This window comes from Hypanus sabinus, chromosome 5, assembly GCF_030144855.1.
Source record: "Hypanus sabinus isolate sHypSab1 chromosome 5, sHypSab1.hap1, whole genome shotgun sequence".
NCBI lineage: Eukaryota > Metazoa > Chordata > Chondrichthyes > Myliobatiformes > Dasyatidae > Hypanus > Hypanus sabinus.
The window spans coordinates 33,797,549-33,820,633 of NC_082710.1; the positions used below are offsets into that span (position 1 = coordinate 33,797,549).

The following is a 23,085-nucleotide window of genomic DNA, read 5'->3' on the forward strand; positions in this document are numbered from 1 at the left end:
AACCTGAAATGCAAATTTATTTAACAAGTATAAGTTCTCATTGCCTTCATTAAGTGCTACATTGCTTTTGCAACAATGTGTGGGGACCTCAGTAAGCTGGCTCATCATCAGGTGAAATACAATATTCAGTATTGTACTACCTACTGAAGAGGTACTCTCCAGAAAGACCTCCAATGTACAGGATGCATACATATTGTTCATTTCCCAGAACTTCACCAACTGCTAGAGATAATTGGTCTGTTAAGTCTCTTTTTTTCCCCCTCGATCTATAGACATGCATTGAGAATACTGAAGAAGTGGTTTATATTTCCTAAGGATAAACTGCCAAAATCATATTAAATGGCAGAGCAGGCTGACTAGCAAATGACCTGCCCCTGCTTCTATCTTTGGATGTTTTCTACATATTCAGGCAATCTAGCTGTATCTATAATTGTGTCAAATATTAAACTGCTTGAACAACTCTACAGGCCAGCCAGCATCTGTGGAGAGAAATTGACAGTCAACACTTTGGGTCAAGAACCTCTTAACAGTCTCTTTTTCACACACATTTTGCTAGGCCTTACTTTGAGACTTCGAGAAATTCACTAGTGGAAGTTGTGACAGAACATAACAAAATTCCACTGCTTTACGTTATTGTACACTGACTAAAACAATACATAGAACATTATAGAACAGGAATCGGCCTTTTGGCCCACAATATTATGCCGATCCATTTCAACTAATAGTTAATTAGCCAACTAAACTAAACTCTTCTGCCTGCATAACTTCTATATCCTTCCATTTTCCTCACATTCATGTGCCTATCTAGACGTCTTTTAAAATCCCTGATATACCTTCCTTTCCACCACCCAGGCAGAACATTCCAGGCACCACCACTCTCTGTATAAAAATGTTGCCCCTCACATCTCCTTTGAAATTACCCCCCCCCCCACCCACCACCTTAAATGCATGCCCTCGGGTGGAGACATTTCAATGCTGAGAAAAGGCACCACCTGTCTGCTCTATCTATGCCTTTCATAATCTTATAAACCTTTATCAGATCTCCCCTCAGTCTCTACTGCTCCAAAGAGAACAAGCCAAGTTTGTCCAACCTTTCATTATAGCACATACCCTCTAATCCAGGCAGCATCCTGGTAAACCTTTTGTGCATCCTCTCCAAAACCTCGACATTTTTCCTATCATTATGCGACCAGAACTGTTTGTAATACTGCAGATGCAGCTTAATTAGTTTTATAGAGCTGCAACATACTTCTTGACTTTTGAACTTAATGCCTCGACTAATGCAAGCATATCATGTGCCTTCTTAACTACCCTACCAACCTGTGTAGCCATTTTCAGGGAGCTATAAACTTGGACCTCAAGATCCCTGTGCTTGTCAATGCTGTTAAAGGAAATGCCTTTAGTAGTATACCCTTCCAAAGTGCAACACTTCACATTCGGCTGGGTTAAACTCCATCTACCATTTCTCTGCCCATATCTGCAACTGATCCTTATCACGTTGTATTCTTTACCAGTCTTCTACACTATCCACAATACCACCAAGCTTCGTATCATCTGCAAATCTACTACGTACTAACCCACCTATCTACATTTTCATTCAAGTTACTTGTATACATCACAAGCAGCAGATCCCTGTGGAACACCACTAATCACTGACCTCCAGCTAGAATAAGTCTCTTTGACCACTATTTCAGTCTTCTATGGGCACACCAGTTCTGAATCCGAATGGCTAATTCACCATGGATCCCATACATGTTAATCTTTTGGATGAGCTTCCCATGAGAGACTTTATTCCATCAGGCCCTGCCAACTTATCCAGTTTAATGTTCTTTAAGCAACCTAACACTACCTCCTCCTTTACTTCAAAATGCCCAAGAACATTGAGACACAAGACACTAATTGTCCTCTCCTCCATGTCCTTCTCTGGTAAATACTGATGTAAAGTCCTCATTATGGACCTCACCCACATCCTCCTCATCCAAACAAATGTTCCCCCCTTTATCTTTGAGTGGTCCTACCCTCTTCCTAGTTATGCTCATGCTCTTGATGTATATACAGTGCCTATAGAAAGTATTCACCCTCCCAGAAGTTCTTATGTTTTATTGTTTTACAACGTTGAATCATAATGGATTTAATTTGGCTTTTTTGATGCTGATCAACAGAAAAAGACTTTTTCGAGTCAAAGTCTAAACGGATCTCTACAAAGTGATCCAAATGAATTACAAATATAAAACAAAATAATTGATTGCTTAAGTATTCAGTTCCTTTAATATGACATACCAAATCATCATTAGTGTAGCCAACTGGTTGTAGAGGTCACATAATTAGTTAAAAGGAGATCTGATTTTGGAGACCTGTGTGCAGTCAAGGTGTTTCAAATGACTATAGTGAAAATACACCTAGATCTGGAAGGTCCAATTGTGGTGAGACAATCTCATGGCAAAAACATGAAGACAAAAATACACCCCAAACAACTTCACAAAAAGGTTATTGAAAATAGCAAGTCAGGAGATGGATACAAGAAAATTTACAATTCACTGAATATCCCTTAGAGTACAGTTAATTCAGTCATCAGGAAATGGCAAGAAATTGGCACAGCTGTAAATCTGCCTAAAGCAGTCCATCCTCAAAAACTGAGTGACTGTGCAAGACGGGGAGTAGTGAGGGAGGCTGGCAAGAGACCTGTGACAACTCTGGAGGATTTACAAGCTTCAGTGGCGGAGATGGGAGAGACTGTGCATGCAACAACTGTTGCCTGGGTGCTTCACCAGTAGCAGCCCTATGAGAGATTGAGAAAAAGAAAGCCACTGTTGAAAAAAAAAACTCACATGAAATCTCGGCTGTGGTTTGCCGGAAGGCATGTGGGAGACTCTGAAGTAGGCTGTAAGAACGTTCTATGGTCCGATGAAACCAAATTTGAGCTTTTTGTCCATCAGACTAAATGCTATGTTTGGTGTAAGCCAAACACCACACTAACTGTGAAGCACGGTGGTGGCTGCATCATGCTGTGGTGATACTTCACCGCAGCAGGCCCTGGAGCGGCGAAGTCAGAGTCCAAACCTCAATCCAACTGAGAATTTGTGGATGGTCTTGGAAAGGACTGTTCACTCATGATCCCCATGCAATCTGACAGTGCTTGAGCAGTTATGTAAAGAAGAAAGGGGAAAATTGCAGTGTCCAGATGTGCAAAGCTGATAGAGACCTATCCACAGAGTCAAGGCTGTAATTACTATCAAAGGTGCATCTACTAAGTAAGTAATAAGTACTAAGTAAGAGGGTGAATGCCTTGGTGATCGTTTTTTTTTGTGTTTTATATTTGCGATTAATTTCAACCACTTTGTAGAGACTTGTTTTCACTTTGACTCGAAAGTCTTTTTTCTGTTGAACTGTGTCAGAAAAGCCAAATTAAATCTACTGTCATTCAATGTCGTAAAACAATAAAACATGAAACTTCCAAGGGGTGGGGGGTGGGGGAAACACTTTTTATAGACATTGTACTGTACACATAGAATGCTTGGGATTCACTTTAATCCTACTAGCCAAGAACCCCCCATCTTTCCTAATTTCCTTTTTGAGTTCTTTTCTGGCTTCCCTATAATCCTCCTAGATGGACCTAACTAATTCTGCCCCATTAAACCTCTTGCACTAAGAAAGTTCCAGTTTATATCAGGGAAATTAACGTCCCCCATGATGTCCCTCATTTCCTTCCTACCCATATAGACTTAAAGGTCAAGCCCTCCATTACGTCCCCTCTGACTGCAGCTGTGATATTGTCCTTGATTAGTAATGCAACTCCCCCCTCTTTTACCTCTCTCTCTCTCTCTCTCTCTCTCTCTATCTTTTAGCACAACCCTGGGTAACTGAGTGCACGTTCCCTTTCCTCTCTCAACCAAGTCCTTGTAATGGCCACGGCATCACAGCGCCACTTACCGATCTGACTCATTTTCATCACCTTTACCCATGATGCTCCTCGCATTAAAATATACACACGTCGAACTATCCATCCCACTGCATCTTACTTTGCTCCTACCTGTTTTTACTTGTCCTGTCGTCTACCTTCCTCTGTATCCCTCCATTTTCTGACCTGGTGCTGTGGTTCCCAACGCCCTCCCCACCATACTACATTAACCCACCCTGGTAGCACTAGTGAACCTCCTGGCCAGGATATTGGTTCCCCTCCAGTTTAGGTGTGACCCATCCCTATTTTATAGGTCACCCCTGCAGCAGCAGATGCTCCAATGATCCAAGGACCTGAATCCCTGTATCCTGCACAGGTTCCTCAGCCACTCATTCATCTGTACTATTGTCCTGTTTCTGCCCTGATTCGCATGTGACACCAGGGAGCAATCCAGAGGTTACTACCTTGGAGATCCTGCTCATTAGCCTCTTCCCTAAACTCTCATACCTACTACGCCTAACTTCTTCCCCCTTTCCACCTTTGTCATTGGTGCCAATGTGCACTATTACTTCTGGCTGTTCACCTTCCCCCTTGAAATACCCAGGGCACTAAAACCAGGGAGGCAACACATCATCCTGGTGTCTCTTTCATGGCTACAGGATTTCCTGTCCATCTCCCTAACCATTGAGTCTCTGATTGAGTATCCTGCCTGACTTTACGCTTGCCAGCTGAGCTTCAGGGTCAGCCGCAGTGCCGCTGATCTGGTTGCTGATGTGCCCCGAGGGCTCATTCCCCTCCCAGCAGTATCCAAGGAGCTATACTTGTTGCTGAGGGGAATTCTGCACTGACTGCATATTCCCCTTACTTTTATTGGTGCTAACCCCTCTTCTATCTGCAGCCTATACGCTGTGACTACCTCATTCAAAGTTTCATCTGTGAAGTTTTTGGCCTAATAAGTTAAATTGCATTTTCACTTGCAGTTGGAATTCAGATAGACCATGAGACAGATGAAGATGATGATGATGATGATGATGATGATGGTAAGAAAATTATTAATTTTCAGAATTCTTATTAGAGCACATCCACATCTGCCATTCTCAAAACAAATGTTGAAATAAATATGCACAACAATGTACTGCAAAATACCTTTGTCAATAGATTAAACTGTAGAATCTCTGCAACATGAGAGGTAAGGGTGTCATCTTTTATTCAATGTGAGAGCACTTATCCTTTGGGCAGGAGTGTGTTTGTTGAAATCCTAGTCTAGAATAACTCAGTGTCGTTACTGCAGCGCTGCATGTAGCACACCGCTACAATTGGTGACCCCGATGGCCCAGACGATATTTGGACCGGTGATGAATGACGCCGCATCTGTTCATGCAGTTTTGTTAAAACTGCCAAGCTTCTGGACGCTGCGACCTCACCTATGGTTCCAGCAAGCAGAAGCCCAATTCCACATTCAGCAGATAACCTTGGATGCCACACGTTACTACTACGTGGTGAGCTCCCTCGACCAGGAGACGGCCGCCCAGGTTGAGGAGTTCATACAGTCGCCCCCAGCAGACGGCAAATACACAGAATTCAAGGCCTTGCTCATAAGGACTTTCGGACTCTCATGGTGCGAGCGAGCTGCCCGCTTACTGCACCTGGAAGATTTGGGGGACAGGCCACCGTCGGCTTTGATGAATGAGATGCTCTCCCTGGCCGGAGGTCACAAGCCCTGCCTCATGTCTGAGCAGGCATTCCTGGAGGAGCTGCCCAAGGACATACCCCTGCTGCTGTCCGACGCGGATTTCAGCGACCCCCGGAAGGTGGCGGCCCGGGCGGACGTGCTATGGAAAGCCAAGAAGGAGAGTGGGGCGTCTGTTGCACAGATCACCAGGCCATGCTCCCAGCAGCAAACCAGACCCGGCCCGGCCACAGAGCTCGCTAACCCCAGAGGCAGGAGTGAGGAGACCAACGAGCAATGGTGCTTCTACCACCAGCGGTGGGGTGCAGAAGCTCGCCCTGCAAGTTCTCGGGAAACACCAGGGCCACCCGCCGCTGATGGCTATGGTGGCTGGCCATTGGGATAGCCTCCTGTATGTCTGGGACAAGCAGTTGGAACACCGTTTTTTGGTCGACACCGGAGCCGAGATCAGCGTCTTACCTCCGATGAGTTACGACACCCACAACAGAGAACTGGGTCCCACCCTGAGGGCTGCGAACGGCAGCACAGTAAGGACCTATGGCACCCGTATGGTGCAGCTACAGTTCGGCTCCAGCCATTTCACGTGGGACACGGCCTACTGATTGACCTGCCCAGGAAGAGACTGGTCCACGCCGAGACCTTTCAAACGTTCTCCCTGGCTGAAGCCCAGTTGCCAGCCCCACACCTAGACTCCATCACATTGTCCGACAACGACTTCACCAGAGTCCTGGCAGATTTCCCTTTGGTTCTGGCACCGCAGTTCACAGCAGCCAGGCCCAGACACGGCGTACAGCACCACATCTCGATACAAGGACCACCCCTCCATGCCCGTGCTCGAAGGCTTCCCCTGGACAAGCTCTGGCTGGCGAAGGAGGAGTTCAAGAGGATGGAGGAATTGGGGATCATACGGCGGTCCGACAGCCCATGGGCCTCCCCCATGCACATGGTGCCCAAAGCAACAGGGGGCTGGAGACCATGCGGCGACTACCCCAGGCTGATTGAGGCTACAACACCGGACCGCTACCCTGTGCTGCACATTCAGGACTTTGCAGCAAACCTGCACGGCGCACGGATCTTCTCCAAGGTAGACCTCATCCGGGGATACCATCAAATCCTGATGCATCCGGACAACGTCCCCAAAACGGCACTCATCACCCCTTTCGGCCTTTTCGAGTTCCTCTGCATGCCGTTCAGCTTGAAGAGTGCTGCACAGACGTCCCAGCGGTTAATGGACGCGGTGGGATGTGACTTGGACTTCGCTTTCATCTATTTGGACGACATCCTCATAGCCAGCAGCAGTCGTCAGGAGCATCTTTCCCACCTCTGTCAACTCTACATCCGACTGAGGGAATATGGCCTGACAATCAACCTGGCCAAATGCCAGTTCGGGCTCAACACCATTGACTTCCTGGGCCACAGGATTACTAAAGACGGGGCAACCCCTCTGACCGCCAATGTAGACGCGGTCTGCCATTTTCCCCAACCCAACACAATCAAAGGCCTTTGAGAATTCGTGGGTATGTTGAATTTCTACCACCGCTTCCTCCCTTCAGCTGCCTGAATCATGTGCCCCCTGTTCGCCCTGATGTTGGGTAAGGGCAAGGACATTACCTGAGACGAGGAGTCCGCCGCCACTTTCATTAAAACCAAAGAAGCCTTGGCGAACGCCGCGATGCTAGTGCACCCCAGGACGGACGTCCCTACTGCCCTCACAGTGGACGCATCCAACATGGCAGTCGATGGAGTGCTGGAACAACACACCGAGGGTTACCGGCAACCCCTGGCGTTTTTCAGTAAACACTGACAACCACCCAAGCTCAAATACAGTGCTTTTGACCGGGAACTGTGGGCGCTATACCTGTCAATCCTGCATTTCAGGTACTTCTTAGAAGGTAGGCCCTTCACTGCGTTCATAGACCACAAACCACTTACCTTTGCGTTCACGAAAGCATCTGACCCCTGCTCGTCCCGCCAGCATCTGTCCTACATCTCCGAATACACGACGGATGTCCAGCATGTCTCGGGAAAACACAATGTTGTGGCGGACAACCTCTCCCGCCCTAACATCCAAGCCCTGTCCCAGGGGTAGACTATGAAGCACTGGCGGGGGTGCAGCAGGCAGACGAGGAGATCCCTAGTTACAGGACTGCAGTCTCCGGTTTGCAGCTTCAGGACCTCCCCGTAGGCCCAGGTGAGAGGACCCTACTCTGTGACGTTATCACCAGCCAAACCCGTCCTGTCGTCCCGGCAGCCTGGCTGCGGCGCATTTTCAACCCCATTCACAACTTAGCGCACCCCTCCATCAGGACAACCATCCGGATGGTGGCCAACAGGTTCGTTTGGCACGGACTCCGCAAGCAGGTCAGTGAATGGGCCTGAACGTGCATGCACTGCCAGACGGCCAAGGTGCAGCGGCACACCAAAGCTCTGCCGCAGCAGTTCCACCCCACCCGCTGGCATTTCGACCACACTCTTGTGGATATCGTGGGCCCCTGCCAGTGTCGCGCGGAGCGCGGCACCTCCTGATTATCGTGGACCGGTTCACAAGATGGCCAGAGGCGGTCCCGCTCACCGACACCACCTCCGAATCTTGTGCCTGGGCACTGATTGCTACCTGGGTATCTTGCTTTGGTGTAGTGGCCCACATTACCTCCGACAGAGGCGCCCAGTTCGCCTCCAGCCTGTGGTCAGCTATGGCCAGCCTTTTGGGGACACAGCTGCACCACACAACTGCCTACCACCCACAGTCGAACGGGCTAGTGGAGCGTTTCCACCGTCACCTGAAGTCGGCTCTCATGGCCCGCCTCAAAGGGCCTAACTGGGTGGACGAGCTTCCCTGGGTCCTGCTCGGAATCCGCACGGCGCCCAAAGAGGATCTGCACACCTCGTCGGCCGAGTTGGTGTACGGCGCACCCCTGGTCGTCCCAGGAGAGTTCATACCAGCCCCAAGGGGGCAAGAGGAAGAACCCACAGCACTCCTGGACAGACTACGCGAGAGGCTCGGTAACCTGGCCCCCATACCCACTTCACAGCATGGGCAGAACCTGACCTGCGTACCCAAAGACCTGCAAAACTGTAAGTTCATTTTTGTACGATGGGGTGGACATCAGGCACCGCTACAGCGGCCCTACGAGGGGCCATTTACGGTGATCAGAAACAATGGGTCCATGTGCGTGCTGGACATTGGGGGGAAAGAGGAGGTTTTCACAGTGGACCGACTCAAACCGGCGCATGTGTTCTTGGCGCAGCCAGTCGAGATTCCAGCACCGCGGCGCGGAGGCAGACCTCCCAAACAGAGTCCGACCCAGACTGTGGACATTGGGGTGTGTATCGCCTGTTCTTGGGGGGGGGGGGGTTATGTGGCGACCCACTTCCCAGCGCACTCAAACCGGTTCACAAAGCGGCTCGCACCAGCATTGAGGCCAGTCCCAAAGAGGGCACCAAGCCAGCTTCACCAGCAAGGGGAAAAGCCCGTGTGCGGGACAGGATCAGGAAGGCTTTAAAGCGAGGCCGCGAAGTTTGAATAAACCTCTTTTGTAACTGCAGCTCACCGACTCCGTGTCGTTATTGCAGCGCTGCGTGTAGCACACCGTTATAATAGAACTATTTCATTGGGTTTAAGATGATTTGAAGTTGTAAAAGTACAGTACAGGTGAATATTATTTATTTTTGAAATGAATTACAACATAATTTATAGCTAGATGTCTATTGTCTCAGCAGGAAGCTATTTTAACTCATTACACATTTCAGTTGAAGTTCAGCACCCAGAACAATTAATGAGAAGCAATGACCTCAAATCAAATTTACCTGAATGGCTGTGTAGAATAAAAGTTAGTTTTTTTTATTAAACACACTAAAATCAGTGCTATGTGCTTTTTTTTCCCCATTACTCTCCCTTCACTGATCTTTCCTCGTCCTCTGCAAATGTAGACACTTTCAGAGGTTTGGTTTTTGTGACTAATGGGCACCTTGCCCAAAGGCCTTTATGCCCTCAGAAACTAACAACTGTGAATTGCTGTTCCATGAGATATATGGCACTGAAGTCTGTATCTGCCTTTCCCTAAGAATTGCTTATATGTAAGTTCAAACAAGCGTCGACTGTTCCCAGTCATTAAAGTGAACATTGCCGATTTACTATTCTCCATTCCAGAAATGCTGACACCATTTATGGAACCTTTACTAAAATTAATTAACTCAACCAATCCGTGACTGTCTTACTTGACAACTGAATCATGTCAGAAATTCCTAAATCTCCTTTTTAAAATGCCATTTTTCTATTGATGCAGAAGAAGAGGATGATGAGAGACAACCCGCGAAGAAGGGAAAGCAACAGAATAACAGAAACCTGCGCAAAGTATCTGAGGATGAAGAAGATAGTTCAGAAGAACCTACCAAACCTAAACCAAGGAATAATAGGAGACTCCCAGTTCAGAGCAGAAGTAAACAGAAAAACAAGAATAGAGACTACGAAAGTGAAGAAGATGATGATGAAGAGGAAGAGGAAAGAAAGAACAGGGCAGTTAAGAATTCAAGGATAAAAGCAAGAAACAAAAAGAATAATAGAACAGAGGAAAGTGATGATGACAATGAACTAGAAGGAAGAAGTACAAAAGCTAAAAGGAACCCAGCCCGCAACAATAACAGCAACAATGTGAACAAGAAGCAGAAAGATGAAGATAATAAGGCAAAACAAAGAAATAAAAATGGTGACAAGAAGGGTGAAAAGAGCAATGGAAGAAAGAAAGGCAAAAGCTCCAGGTACTTGGCATTTGTTTACTGTATGTGGATGTTGCCCATGTATTGCAATAGATGCGACAATTCTCTTATGAAGAAAATCTTGGTTGTAAGGAGTAGAGATGATTAGGAGTGCACTATTTTCTAACATTTGCTACCATGCAAACTTTGTTTCTATACACTTAGGGTCATAAAGTCATAGAAAACTACAGTACAGAAGCAGCCCCTTTGGCCCATCTAGTCCATACTGAACCATTTAAACTGCCTAGTCCTATTGACCTGCACCTTTACAAAGCAAAATTTATATTCGGAATTATCCCATTTCACAAAGCATGAAATATGAATGAAAAATATAATTTAAAGAAAATTAACCATAGTATATTTTATGCATGAATAAGGAAACAGAGCTGAAGAAAACCAGTAGACCTATTTTGTGTTTTGACATATGGTTACAGAAAATAATCAATGAACAAAATCTAATATTCCCAACATAAGAAACTACAAAAAGCTTAATCCCTGTTCACTTTCTTCTCTTCTACAACTTAAAACACTTACAAAGACATTTATGTTTTTGCAGTTAGAAAGTGAAAAGGGAATCTGGATAACTTACATACACTGCTTAATCAATAAAGGAGTACATATTTGAAGCGTATTGCAAAAAAGTAGTTAAAACTGGCAATCTGTCTGAGACTGGTGTTTTGGATGTGGACTTCCTACTGGCACTGACTAAGAAACATGTCCTTAAGCATTTTAATTTCATTTTGAAATGCTGAAAATGTTATTGTGAGTTCCAATCATTTTCTACTCTGACTCCTAATATAGAACATGTGCAATATACTTTTTTAATTAATTTACTAAATGTGGTGTAGTGTAGGTGGCAGCAATCAATGAGCTGTACAAGGTAAGCAAGCTATTTAAGTAGCCAAATCTTAAGGGTGCTCAGTATTGGAAAGAAAGATAGTTTCAAAGATTCAAGATTCAAAGTACATTTATTATCAAAGTATGAATACAGAATACAATGGAGATTCATCCTCCTGCAGGCAGCCATGAAGCAAAGGAACACCACAGAACTCAGACAAGAAAACATCAAACACCCAACACAAGAAAAATGAACAAATTGCACAAATGGCAAAAAGCAAGCGAGCCACACATAGAATATCAATCACCAAGTCCAGTAGTTTTCAATTTAGTTCAGCTCAGCCCACTGTGGCTGCGCACGGAGTCATTCTTCGCTGAAGCGCCCCGATCCATATCGATCGCCCAATCAAACCGCTCAAAAACAGCAAGGAGAGTAACCAAAATCCAAAAATACACACACCATGAACCTCAGTGCCCCAGCCTCGGCGATCAATCTTTGCAGCATGGAACCTAGGGCTCCTGCACTTTCCTCTGGCAGCAGCTAGCAAAAGGGAAAGGAAGACCAGTCAAACGCAGGGGAACGGTGCTGAACACCCGCTAATCTTCCACTCCCTTCCTCATTAACTTTTCTCATCTCCAGGCTTGCAGGGAGCCTCCAAGCCGCACACATTGCTCCAAACTCACTGAATTCCCTCGGTGTAGTGAAGTGCCAGATCACTCAATTAGTCCAAATATCAAAACGTAACTCACAGGTTCCAATTGCACGCAGCTTAGTAGTAGTAGAATCATATTTGAAAGAAGTAAACTGAACTGTTGTGAACTGTGCAGGAAGCCGCAGTTGTCCGCTGGCCCCACTTTAACCCAGCCTTACTCACAATGCCAGGACATCGCAAAATGCAGTCAAACAAGCAAAGTGTCTTTTAAAATGTCTCCATCATTCAGTGGCAATTTCCTTTCTCCATGATGCCATGACAACTCAATTCGTGTCACATTGTCTGAGGAATAAAATTGGTTGAAGTCCACTTCCTAGTCTTTAAATGCTGCTGTGTCAACTTTTAGTTCCTCCTCAGATTTATGTAGTTATAATGAGATTTAAAAATGATTGGCTACAGTGGTCAGTAATGTTGGCATCACTCATTTTCAAAATGAGTGAAGCAATTTTTTGCATAGCTGGTAATTTTTTGGGCAATTCTGTACATGTCAATTTTTATATTACACTGGTGTATTCTGAGGCATGGCTATATGAAGGGTACAAAGCAGAATAATAACTGCTCTCTATTTTCATAGAAATTCATTACATTTTTATTTGTAGTTGGGCTAAATGTTGAAATTGAGTGACACTTGTAAAGGTATTGTAAACTGTGGTGTCCTCCGGCACCACATGGATTTTATTCAAGGCATAAGTTTTTGCATGTTTTGGAATAGGCCTCACTTATTCCAAATCCTTTCAATTCCATGTTCTATCAGTATGGGGATTGGGGTTGGGTAGCAGGTCAATGAGACTGGATGTGACTGATCAGGAGATCAGTAATGAGGGGTGATTAATCTGAAGATCAGTAGGGGTGATTGGAATGTGGGTTGAAGGTTGGATAAGGGTAACAACCTGTGTGGGCTGAGAGTGGTGCAAGCCTTGATGGAGAGTGTCAGTGATGAGCAGGAACCTTAATGATGGAAGGACATCCTGTTAAGGATCCGGCCTGACCACGGGATCGAAGGGCCTCTGCTGGTAGCTGTTTAATTTCTGCTTTCTTTCACCTGGCCATGTGGGTTTTGGCCCAGCCCCTTTCCTTTTTGGACTTTCGCCAATTACCTACTTGTCTCCTCACCGGCACCCACCTGCTTCTATTTTCACTCATCACCCTGTCCATTTCAACCCTGCCTTGACTCACTTTCTCTGCCAGTTTGTTCTGTCGGGTTACGGTGGGACTCAAGTGCAGGCCAATGAAAGCTCTTTTACCAGTATTTATTAGGGAGCACAAAGGCAACAGTCTTTCAAAAAAAAACAGGAGGCAGGCACAAATCCAAAATGGCAGGCAGAGGTCTTACCCAGGAAAGGCAGTCCGGCGAGGGCAGAGGATCCGGAGCGCACAGGCAGAAATCCAAAAACACAGAATCTGGCAAAGTCGGTTGGCAGCAGTCACAATGACAGGCTAGAACAACACAAGTCAAAGCTGGGACAAACTGGTAGAGAATGTGAGTCAAGGCAGGGTTGAAATGGACAGGGTGATGAGTGAAAATAGAAACAGGTGGGTGCCGGTGAGGAGACAAGTAGGTAATTGGAGAAAGTCCAAAAAGGAAAGGGGCTGGGCCAAAGCCCACATGGCCTGGAGAAAGAAAGCAGAAATTAAAGAGCTACCAGCAGAGGCCCTTCGATCCCGTGTTCAGGCAGGATCCTTAACACCTACCTGATTGGGTTCTCAGTGTCAGACTCCATAGCTTTGGAATTGTTTAAGGACATCTGCTGAATGTATTTTTTCCCCTTATTTTGACAGCAGAAAAAGAACTGGATACTCTACATGATGGTCCTTCTGGTGTAGAGTCCTTATCACACAGGGTCTTACTATAGAGAATCCTCCCAAGTGTTTCTGCAAGCTTTATACTCAAATCAGTGCGCATTTCTTTTTGAATGCCAATTAAACTTGAAGCATTGTTATTCAGACAGTAATATACATAAAATTTATGTTCATTCTCTTCAGATTATACACCTATTCATTCAAGCTTGTCAATGTATATTGCTCCTTTCAATCCACCCTGCAATTCTTCATGCTCAAGTAACAAAATAGAAAATTCCCAGAGTGACCTCCAGGGCCCGAGCTGTTTCCATCCCTGGCAATTTTACTTCTGTTTTGTTGCAGCTCATCATCAGATTCATCAGACAGTGAAGATTCTCTGTCAGAGGGAGAGCTTGCTAAGGTTTTGGAAGAAGTGGAAGAGAAAAAGAAACTAATAGCAACTATACGGAACAAAGCCTGGCGCATGGAAAGAAAACTTACAATGTTGAAGTAATAGATTTGCAGCTTATGCGTAATAATTAAATATTATAAATCTTGTATTTAAATTGATGTTTTACAGAATTTGATAGCCAACAATTTATATCATGTTTATTAGTCAGGGTCACTTCAACAGATTTCAAGCACTGAAAAATCTCACTCTTTTGGACATATAAAATGACCTCTCAGTGGTACGACTTAACTAATCAGTTTTGATTTGTGTTTATCAGAGAATCTCAAGCATTTGTAGAGAAATATGAAGGCGCTCTGGGTAAGGGGAAAGGTAGAAAGTTTTATGCCTACAAAGTGATGATGATGAAGGTTAGTATCTGACTTCCATCTTACTTCAGACAGTATCTTTTTATATTGTTGTTATAAAATTTAGGCATTGATAACAACCAGTAGCATACCTGATAGCTATGCTCTGTACCTATGGACTGAGAGAGCTTGCAATGGCTGCTGCTATCTCCTAAAGGAGGTTAAATGTTCACATTTCTTCTCATACGAATGGTCTGTGCTTCTGTCAACAAAATGATAGAATGAAATCAGTACTTTGTGGCTCAAAGTAGAAACTTTGTATAATTATGTCATTCCTTAAAGGTGTCAGGAACATTTCCCAGCCACCAAACTCATAGTACCTCACAACTCGAGGAAAACCTTTCGAAGAAGGAAACAATGGCATGAAGTAGTGGCAGTTACGATGAAGGAAATTGTTGGAGGCTTTTGTATATTTTATTGCAGAGTGTAAAATCTCTTTGAGTATGCAGACTAGAAATAATAATTTCGGTGCTAAATTGCAACTTAGTTAACTGAAGGTGTAATTTCTGTATCACAGAAGTGCAAAACTGATTCCTTCACAATAAAGCTGTACTGGAGTGCATGATATTCTTTGACATGTGTATATGACAGAATTTTGTAGCAGTTCTCAATCAAAACAATGATTGGTACAGTGAACAGCTCCCCATTTACTGAACATTTTCTTTTACTATTCAAGCTCTAATTCTGTAATTTTAATTCTGCTATTTTTTTCATTCTGAGAATGGGGCCTCAAGATCCTTTGCTTGAGGCACTATTGGCTGAATGCACTTTATAGTAAACATTTAAATTTCTTTTGCTGGATGAAGGGAGGAAGATTGAAGTGAATATTGTAAGGACCATGTCCTTAATCAAGTTATTCAGGGCATTGTTACAGGATGTGACTCTTCAGGGATATTTCAAACTTCGAAGTTCATATTTATACGATTTTGAACATTTCAGAAATGGATCAAATTTAAAAGGGACTTTGAAAATTTTAAGACTTCATGCATACCATGGGAGATGAAAATAAAAGAAATTGAGAGTAAGTTCACTTAGTTAAATAAATATATTGTCGTTGAACATCATGTTTCAATAATTGGTTGTATTGAACTTGACCAGAACTGCCTCTCATATTTGTCCCTGTACAATCTCTGGCTCAACACTAATGATTTGTGGCTCTGTTGATCCACTATAGTTGGAAGCCTTGCTACCACAACTATTCCCTAAAGTGTAGGTGGTGACTAGGCCTCGGGTGGTGACTAGGCCTTGGGTGGTGGATGTCGAGGCCCTTTCACAGTGTGCCCTCATGACTCATTTTGCTTTCACAAGTGTCTTAAATATTCAAATTTCATAGTAAATTTATTATCAAAATACATATATGATACTAAATACAACCCTGTGATTTATTTTCTTGTGGACATACTTAATATATCCAATAACCATAATAAAGTCAATGAAAGACTGCACCAACTTGGGAATTCAATAAGTGTGCAAATGACAATAAACTGTGCAAATGCAAAAAGAAAGAAAAAAAGTAATAATAATAATGATAAATAAATAAACAATTAATATTGAGAACATGAGATAACAAGTCCTTGAAAGCGAGTCTATAGGTTGTGGTAGCAGTTCAGTAATGTCCTTGATATTCAGAGACATTGCAATGCAGTTGAAATCGACTTAAGTAATCAGATAAAATATATTTATAAATTTGGATAACACAATTTAAGACCATAATACCATAGGACATACTGTAGAAGAAGCATTGGACTATTCAGTCCATCAAGTTTGCTCTGCTAGTCACTCACGGCTGACTTATTTTCTCTTTCAACTCCATTCTCCTGCCTTTTTGTAGTGCTTGACACCATTACTAATCCTATTAACTTCTGCTTTAAGTATACCCAGTGTCTTCATAGCCTCCACAACCAGTTTTAGCAATGGATTTCACAGATTCACCACAATCTGGCTAAAATAAATCTGTTTTACAGGACATCAGCTACCCCAAGGTTATGCACCCTAGTCCTAGAATTTTCCCCCCATTTGGAACCACATCCAATCAATCCAGGACTTCCAGTATCTGATAGGTTCCAATGAGATCCCCTTTCTTTCCAGTGAGTAGATGCCCAGAATCACCAACACAGGCTCCTCATGGGTTAACCATTTCATTCTCATAAACATCCGTTGGACTCCCTCCAATGCCAGCACATCCCTTCTTAGACATGGGGGCCAAAACTGGTCACAACAATTCAACCAACTTTCTTAACTAAAATTAGTTTAAATTATTTATGTTAAGAGTTGGATTTAGCTGGTAGAACACTGTTTCAAGCTCCAATAAACTGGAATCAATCCTGATATTGGGTGCTGTCTTTGTGGAGTTTGCACATTTTCCCTGAGGCTGCAAGAACACTTTGATTCCCTTTCACATCCCAAAGACATGCAGGTTGATAATTGCCCCAAGAGTGTATCATGGAATCATAGAATCACAAAGCACAGAAATTGGACCTTTTGAACCACCTTGTTTATGCCAACAGAGTACTGTCCACATTACTGCTATATACACCTATGATAGCTGCAGACTTCCTATCCAAGTACCTTTCAAATATTGTAACTGTATCTGTTTCTACCACCTCTTCCGTCAGCTCATGCACATACTGTAAATATTATCCTCTCTCTGTGAAAAGACCTACTCCTTAGATCTCCAGACGTGTCTGCATCCTAATTTGCCTCACCACTAATATCTGCACACCCTTCAATTCCACAGCAACACACGTGCATCCCTTGTGCAAAATTCTGTTCTTATTGTCCTGTTCAATCTCATGAGAAGGAGCAGGTCATTGTGTAACTAACAACACTGCCCATCTCCAGTTGGAGCAACTGGACAGTGGAGAGATTTCAGTGATTCTGGAATATATATACAAAATACCAATGATTCAAGTGATTCCTTCTAATGTTTAAACCTCTGAAACATAAACCATTTCTTTCTTGATGCAAATCCTGCTTCTCTTACTGAGTTCTTGCAGTGTTTTGTTTTCTTCTCCCAATTGAACCATTTATTATGGTTCTATTTCTACCAATAAAAGTTTGATGTTCCAAATAAACATTAGGACACGATGACTATATATGAATATAAGAGTATGGAAAATTATCTTTCTACTTATATATCTGCAACATTTTTAGTGGTTTTGTTGAGAAAAGTTTAGAAAATGGTGCACTATAGGTGTATTTAGGTCAGATATGTGTTAAACACACTGAGTTTTTATTGCCTATTTTTTCTGTAATGATGCCCGTTTTATACTAACATCTACAAAGCACTGAGTTTCATTTTCATCATTATATTATATTTACTTGGATCTGCATCCTTGTAATTGTATCCTGACGTGCCACTGAGAAACTGCTTTGACATTGATGAGGGAAATCTTATTGTACATTGAGACCATCCGTCCCCTAAGCAAACTGATGAAAACTGAATCTAAATGTCCGAGCCATGACTGAGAACCTGCCATGTGCATTGTAACACACTACAGTTATGACTTGGACTTAAGATCTAGGATGCAGTGACCAAATTGGGTGATGAACATTCTGGTTAAGGGATATTTTAACTCCTGGTGTAATTAATGTTTCTTACCACTGACTTGGTGGTAATGATGTGATCACTGGGAGAGTCAGACTGTATCCCTGTCACTCTTGAACTCAGCACTCAGTATTCAGTAGATCTCAGATGACCTTCTAAAACTATTTCTTTGACCATGTTTTTGCTCTCCTCTCTAGTTCATTTCTCTTGCGGTGCCTATTGACTCCCCTTGATTTAATTGTGAAATAGCATGAAACATTTTATTATGTTAAAACTATTGTATACGTGGAAAAATAATAAGTTTTTGGAAAGTAAATCGAAATGCCACAGGACTCATAAAGTCTTTTCCTTTGTCACAGGTCATTTTGGTTCTTCGGTAGCTTCATACTTTATTTTCTTACGTTGGCTCTATGGGATCAACTTGGTTCTTTTTGGTTTAACATTTGGACTGGTTGTTATTCCAGAGGTGGGTTTTGGGTTTTCAACTATACTTCTCCTTAAGTTTATAAAATTGTATGCAATTAAAATAAATTCATCTTTTACACATGCGAAAGCCTGCAGATACTGGAAATCCAAAGACGCACACAGTATACTGGAGGAACTCAGCAGGTCATGCAGCATCTATGGAAATGAACAAACTGTTGATATTTCAGGCCGACACCTTTCTTCAGGACTGGAAATGGAAGATGACAAAATATGTAGGTGGGGGATGAGAAGGAGGCTAGCTAGAATTTGACAAGTGAGGCCAGGTTGGTTGGAAAGGTAAAGGGCTGGAGAGAAAGGTGTCTGATAGAAGAGGAGAGTACACCAGAGAGGAAAGCGAAGAAGGAGGGGCACTGGGGCAAGATGATAACGTAAGAGTTGATTAGATTGCACTTGGAGTATTGTGTGTGGTTCTGGCTATTGCACTCCAGAAGAGACAAGGTTGTACCAGAGATGTGCAACCATATCTCCTGGAGAGGAGATTCACCAGGATGTTGCCTGGATTAGACTACTTTAGGTGTAGAGAGAGATTAGATAAAATGGGGTTGTTTTCCCTGAACCAAAGGAGGCTGAGAAGCAGCCAAAAAGAAGTTTATGACAGTCATACAGTAGATAGGGTAGACAGTCAGAATCTTTTTCAGGTGGTCAGGTTATTAAAAACAAGACAGCATAATTTGAAGGTGAGAGGAAGTTGCTTCAATGGAGATGTGAAGGGAAAATTTTTGCACAAAGTGTGATTGATATCTGAAACTAGTTGCCTAATGAGGTGGAAGAATCAGATACAATATAGACAGATGCAAGCAAATAGGATTGTATAGTAGGTCTAAATGGCATGGATGGGTGGGCTAACAGGCCTGCTTCTGCACTGCACAATTCTATGCAGTATGACTGACAGTGGAAACAATAGGCATCATTTAATCATTTACCATTGGACCCAGTGTCTGTGTTTTGAGGCCGTCCAATTTACTCCCTATAGATGTTATGGGAAGTTCATGTGAAAGAGTACTAGTGAAGACAAAACAGTGTGCAGTGAAGGGAAGAACTGTTTTTAAAAAAAGTGCTAGAAAAGAGAAAAAGGAATTTTTCATGAATAATGCAGATGATTAATTGAATAATAGAATTGTCTAACATAGTAACAGGGCCTTCAGTCCCCGTTTCTATGTTAACTATCATGCCTAACTATACTAATCCCATTTGCCACCCACTGCAGCTGGCAAGGAGTCTGTACCTTCTTTCTGTGACCATGTGGGTTTCCTCCAGGTGCTCTGGTTTCCTCCCATAGTCCATAGACGTAACGTTTGCTAAGTTAATTGGTCATTGTAAGTTGTCTTGTGATAAAGTTAGGAATAAATTGGCATGATTCAAAGGGCTCCCAGCCTATTCCACGGTGTATCTCAATAAATAAATAAAATTAACTTCATGTCTTGCTCTGTCTCGCTCATTCAAAGTTCAGTCCTAGGATAACTTTTGTTGATCATATTTTTGCTTTTTTGCCAAGAGAAAGTGATCCAAAATGAAAAACTATTAGCTGAATATCAAAGAAAGCAAAACAAAATGGTAACAGTTCTGTTTTACTTCAGGTGTTGATGGGCCTACCATATGGCAGTATTCCTCGGAAGACCGTTCCAAGGGCAGAACAGCCAACTGCTATGGATTTTTCAGTACTTTGGGAGTTTGGGGTGAGTGTCACGCTTTACTTCCAAAATCTGGTTCCACTAAACATCAGAAGTTACTTATTATGCAGATATTACAATGTGAAATCTTTAATACAACAGATCCAAGAATGAATTTCTAGGCAGATATGCCTTAAGACTTTCATCAGCCTTTCATTGTCAGTCCATGACAGGAGATGTAGATATTGCTTGGATGGGGTCTTTGTACTCTAAATCTAAGCTGCCTATTGATTGTTTTTTAGAGTGTATCCTACATCTTAGTTTTGAATATTTTGTTAACAATTAAGAATTATGCAACAAATGGATTCATGTATTGTATATCTATTATCTATCTACATTATAGATTTTCATATATTTTGACAAAATCTTGTGAAGCATGTCATTGTCTGGTTAACTTCTTAATTCTTCCATCACATCCAAATGAGTACTATGACTTTGCTTTGATGTGCTCATATATGAGTCATTAAAGAAACTTTAAACCAATAACTTCAGATTAATACTTAAGTATTTTATATTCTCATACATGTTTAAAATCTGAATTTTGCAAGTTAGTTTGAAATTGATTTTTCCAATGATGTCTAGAAAAACTTATGCGATGACATGTTTTAGAAAAATGTTTTTCAGTACCTTGTGTGCATGATATGCTGTAAGATTAATTCATGATATACAAACAATAAAATATGAACCATTGATATAACAGGATGATTTTAAAATAAACACAAAAATTTTACAGGGTTATATAAAATATTCAGCTCTTTTCTATGGATACTACAATAATCAACGAATGATTGGTGTGTTCAAGTACAGATTACCCTTGTCTTATTTCATGGTTGGCGTGGGTTCCTTCGGATACAGCCTCATGGTTGTGATCAGAACGTGAGTATTGATTAAGCTTTGACTGTTTACATTCTTGTGCAGCTGTTAATGAGTTCATCCAGGACAATGAGAGAGTACCTATTCCATAGGGTGTAATGGAGAATTGCAGTCAAGTGACTTGTTAAGCAATGAAGCCTGAACTGTTTGTGACTATCACCTGTCATCAAGCCATCAGCTGAGATATGAAGTTATGTGTTGAAAATACTGATTTAAAATAATATTTATGTCTTACAAAAATATTGATCCTATATAGAATGGCACGGAATGCAGATGAAAGTGGAGTTGATGGAGATGATGGGGATTTCAACTTCAGTTGGAAGATGTTTACTAGTTGGGATTATCTAATTGGAAATCCTGAAACAGCTGACAACAAGTTTGCATCCATTACAACCAGTTTTAAGGTAAATTCAAAATTCTGTTGAATTAAATCATTATTATCTATGCATATTGGTTTGTGTTTTCCCCTCCTTCAATCATGGAAATTGTATGAATAAAGATAAGAGAGGAGAACATAGAGCAAATCAGATAGAATTATTGGGTAAAGAAACAGAATCAATATTTCATATTGATTCTCTCCTGTCAGAACTCCATTTTAATTTTAGATTTTGTGCTCCTGAAGTTTTTTGCTTCTGTATGGAAATTTAAAAAGAACATATTTCTCAAGGATGTTTCCCTTGAATTGCAGACACAAAAGAATGCAGATGTTGGAATCTGGAGCAACTGTCTGCTGGAGGAACTCAGTGAGTTATGCAGTATTTGTGGAAGGAAAGGAATTGTCAGCATTTTCGCTTTGACCCAAAACATTCACAATATCTTTCTTCCAACAGATGCTGCTGAATTCACTCAGTTCCACCAGCAGACTATTGTTCCTTGAATTTGAGGTTTGCATGATATTGCTACTACTGTCGTTTAGTGGTCGCATTCTTAGAGGATTGGGGTGCAGATGAAATAAGCCTTTGAAGCTTCTGCAGTGTCTGATCTTCACATGGCAACAGAGTAGCACTACTTGTAGAGTTGCTTCCCTGAACTCCTGCAACTCGGGTTCAATCCTGATCTTGTGTGCTGGCTGTGTGGTGTTTGCTCTTTATCTTGTGTCCTCTCCTGGGTGTCCCTGTTTTCTCCGACATCCCAGTTGTCTGCAGTGTGTAGGTAAGTGGCCAACTGAGAATATGTGAGAATTAGTGTTGGAATGAGATTGCTCTGTAAGCAAGTACAGAATTGATTGACCACATGACTCATGCTACATTATCAGAAAATATAAAAATTACAGAAATCAGAAAATATTGGTATTGGAAGACTATGGGCATTAATTTTACTGACTGAAACAACTCAAGTGAACTGCACTATCGTACATAGAGTCATAGAACACTACAGCACAGAAACAGGCCCTTTGTCCCAACTAATCTATGCCAAATTATTAATCAGCCTAATAACACCAATTTGCATCTGTAGCCCTCTATACCCCTCCCATCCACATACCTATCCAAATTATTCTTAAATGCTGAAATCAAACCCTGATTCATCACCTCTGCTGTCAGCTCATTCCGCACTCTCATCACCCACTGAGCGAAGAATATCCCCCTCACGTTCCCCTTAAACATTTAACCTTTCATCCTTAACTCATGACCTCTTGTTCTAGTCTTACTCAACCTCAGTGGAAAAAGCTTGCTTCCATTTACACTCTACATAACCTCTAATAATTTTGTATACCTCTATCCAATCTCTCCCCAATTCCCCTTGCTGTAGGGAATATAGTCCTAAACTATTCAACCTTTTCCCATAACTCATGTCCTTAAGTCTTGGCAAATTTCTTGTAACTTTTCTCTGCACTCTTTTAATCTTTTTGACATCTTTCCTGTAGATAGGTGACCAAAACTGCACACAATACTCCAAATTAGGCTTCATTAAAGTCTATTACAACTTCAACATAGTATTCTAAGTCTACACTCCATGCTTTGATTTATGAAGGCCAGCATTTCAAGAGTGAACTCATTAACCTGTGACACCACTTTAAAGGA

The 23,085-nt window shown here is 42.4% G+C and overlaps 1 protein-coding gene across 1 annotated transcript in view; it reads left to right on the forward strand.

The window, feature by feature from the left end:
- Positions 1-23,085, forward strand: part of LOC132393872 (transmembrane channel-like protein 2-A) — a 65,462-nt gene that overhangs the window by 12,078 nt on the left and 30,299 nt on the right. The window contains exons 2-10 of the mRNA XM_059969266.1: positions 4,879-4,938; positions 9,875-10,346; positions 14,036-14,182; positions 14,401-14,491; positions 15,428-15,509; positions 18,395-18,501; positions 20,099-20,197; positions 20,925-21,067; positions 21,321-21,468. Coding sequence (XP_059825249.1) covers positions 4,879-4,938; positions 9,875-10,346; positions 14,036-14,182; positions 14,401-14,491; positions 15,428-15,509; positions 18,395-18,501; positions 20,099-20,197; positions 20,925-21,067; positions 21,321-21,468 — 1,349 coding nt within the window. The remainder of the gene's footprint in view (positions 1-4,878; positions 4,939-9,874; positions 10,347-14,035; positions 14,183-14,400; positions 14,492-15,427; positions 15,510-18,394; positions 18,502-20,098; positions 20,198-20,924; positions 21,068-21,320; positions 21,469-23,085) is intronic.